The sequence below is a fragment of the Aegilops tauschii genome, chromosome 7, assembly GCF_002575655.3.
Source record: "Aegilops tauschii subsp. strangulata cultivar AL8/78 chromosome 7, Aet v6.0, whole genome shotgun sequence".
NCBI classification, from domain to species: Eukaryota; Viridiplantae; Streptophyta; class Magnoliopsida; order Poales; family Poaceae; genus Aegilops; species Aegilops tauschii.
This window is the reverse complement of record NC_053041.3, coordinates 599,306,074-599,307,072: the sequence shown is the minus strand read 5'-3', so window position 1 is coordinate 599,307,072 and position 999 is coordinate 599,306,074. Positions and strand designations below refer to the sequence as shown.

The 999-nt window shown below is 54.7% G+C and overlaps 1 protein-coding gene across 1 annotated transcript; it reads right to left on the bottom strand.

The window, feature by feature from the left end:
• Nucleotides 1-302: 302 nt before the first annotated feature.
• LOC109781772 (putative ripening-related protein 6) lies at nt 303-725 on the bottom strand. The gene has a single exon (XM_020340379.1). It carries the CDS (start codon nt 723-725, stop codon nt 303-305), a length of 423 nt encoding a protein of 140 aa, XP_020195968.1.
• Between the last annotated feature and the right edge of the window lie 274 nt (nt 726-999).

Here is a 999-nt window from a genome sequence, read left to right as displayed (position 1 = left end):
GACTGACACTTACATTCAATGTACTAAAGTGTAATTAAGTAGAGGTTATGCGCTCTCGGAAAACAAATTGCTGGGTATTCACTGCCCATCGTAGATCGTGTTACACTGACTGACGCTTACATACAATGTACTAAAGTGTAATTAAGTAGATTTTCCGCCCATCATCATGCATGCACGCATGATGTAAGTTTATTTAGCGACTCGGCCGTACGTGAAGGCACGAAAGTAGTACTACTACGTAGTACAGTAGATGTAACGACAGTGACACATTAAGTTTTAAGACTCGATTTTCCATGCATGTCTCAGTCGAGATCCGACCAGGTGACGGGCAACTCGCCTATGCCGACGTCGACCCCGAGGGCCTTCCACACGGCGGCCGACGTGCTGATCTCGTGCTCGCCGCAGCCCTGCTCGATGTCGCACTCCTCCACGACCATGGCCTCCACGGCGACCCCGCGCGTGGTCACGATGCGGATCATCTTGCCGCACCGGATGCCCCCGCCGTACCACGCCGAGGTCAGCGACGCCAGGAGGAGGTCGTTGCTGTGGGACTTGCCGTCGCACGCCACTGGCCCGGTGTGGAAGTCCGTCAGCGACATCACCGCCGGGGCGTCGTGGACACGCTCACCGGAGTCCTTTACCTGGACGTGGCGGCCGGCGGCGCACGACACCTGCAGGAGAACAAGGACGCCGAAGATCGCCACGACCTTGCTGGTGTTCGCCATGGCAATTGAGCTAGCTCCGGCTTGCGTTTGTAAGCTTTGCCCTAGGTGCTTTGTCTCAATGCTGTTGGTGTTGGTTGGACGAGCTTATGTAGGATCGTGGCGCAGCCTGCTGACAAAGAGAGGGGCGTATTTACTCATGCTGAGTTGCTGACCTCGGGCGTCTCGTCAGCGAACAGCTCGTCGAAGCCTGTCTGCAGACAAAATAAGGGAAGAGATGCTATAATTGCATCGTTGAGATCGAGTGTTTTTGGATTTCATGGTGCTACAGTAACAT

Coding starts and splice junctions, on each gene's coding strand:
- LOC109781772 (XM_020340379.1), bottom strand. CDS start 725: ATGGCGAACACCAGCAAGGTCGTGGCGATCTTCGGCGTCCTTGTTCTC.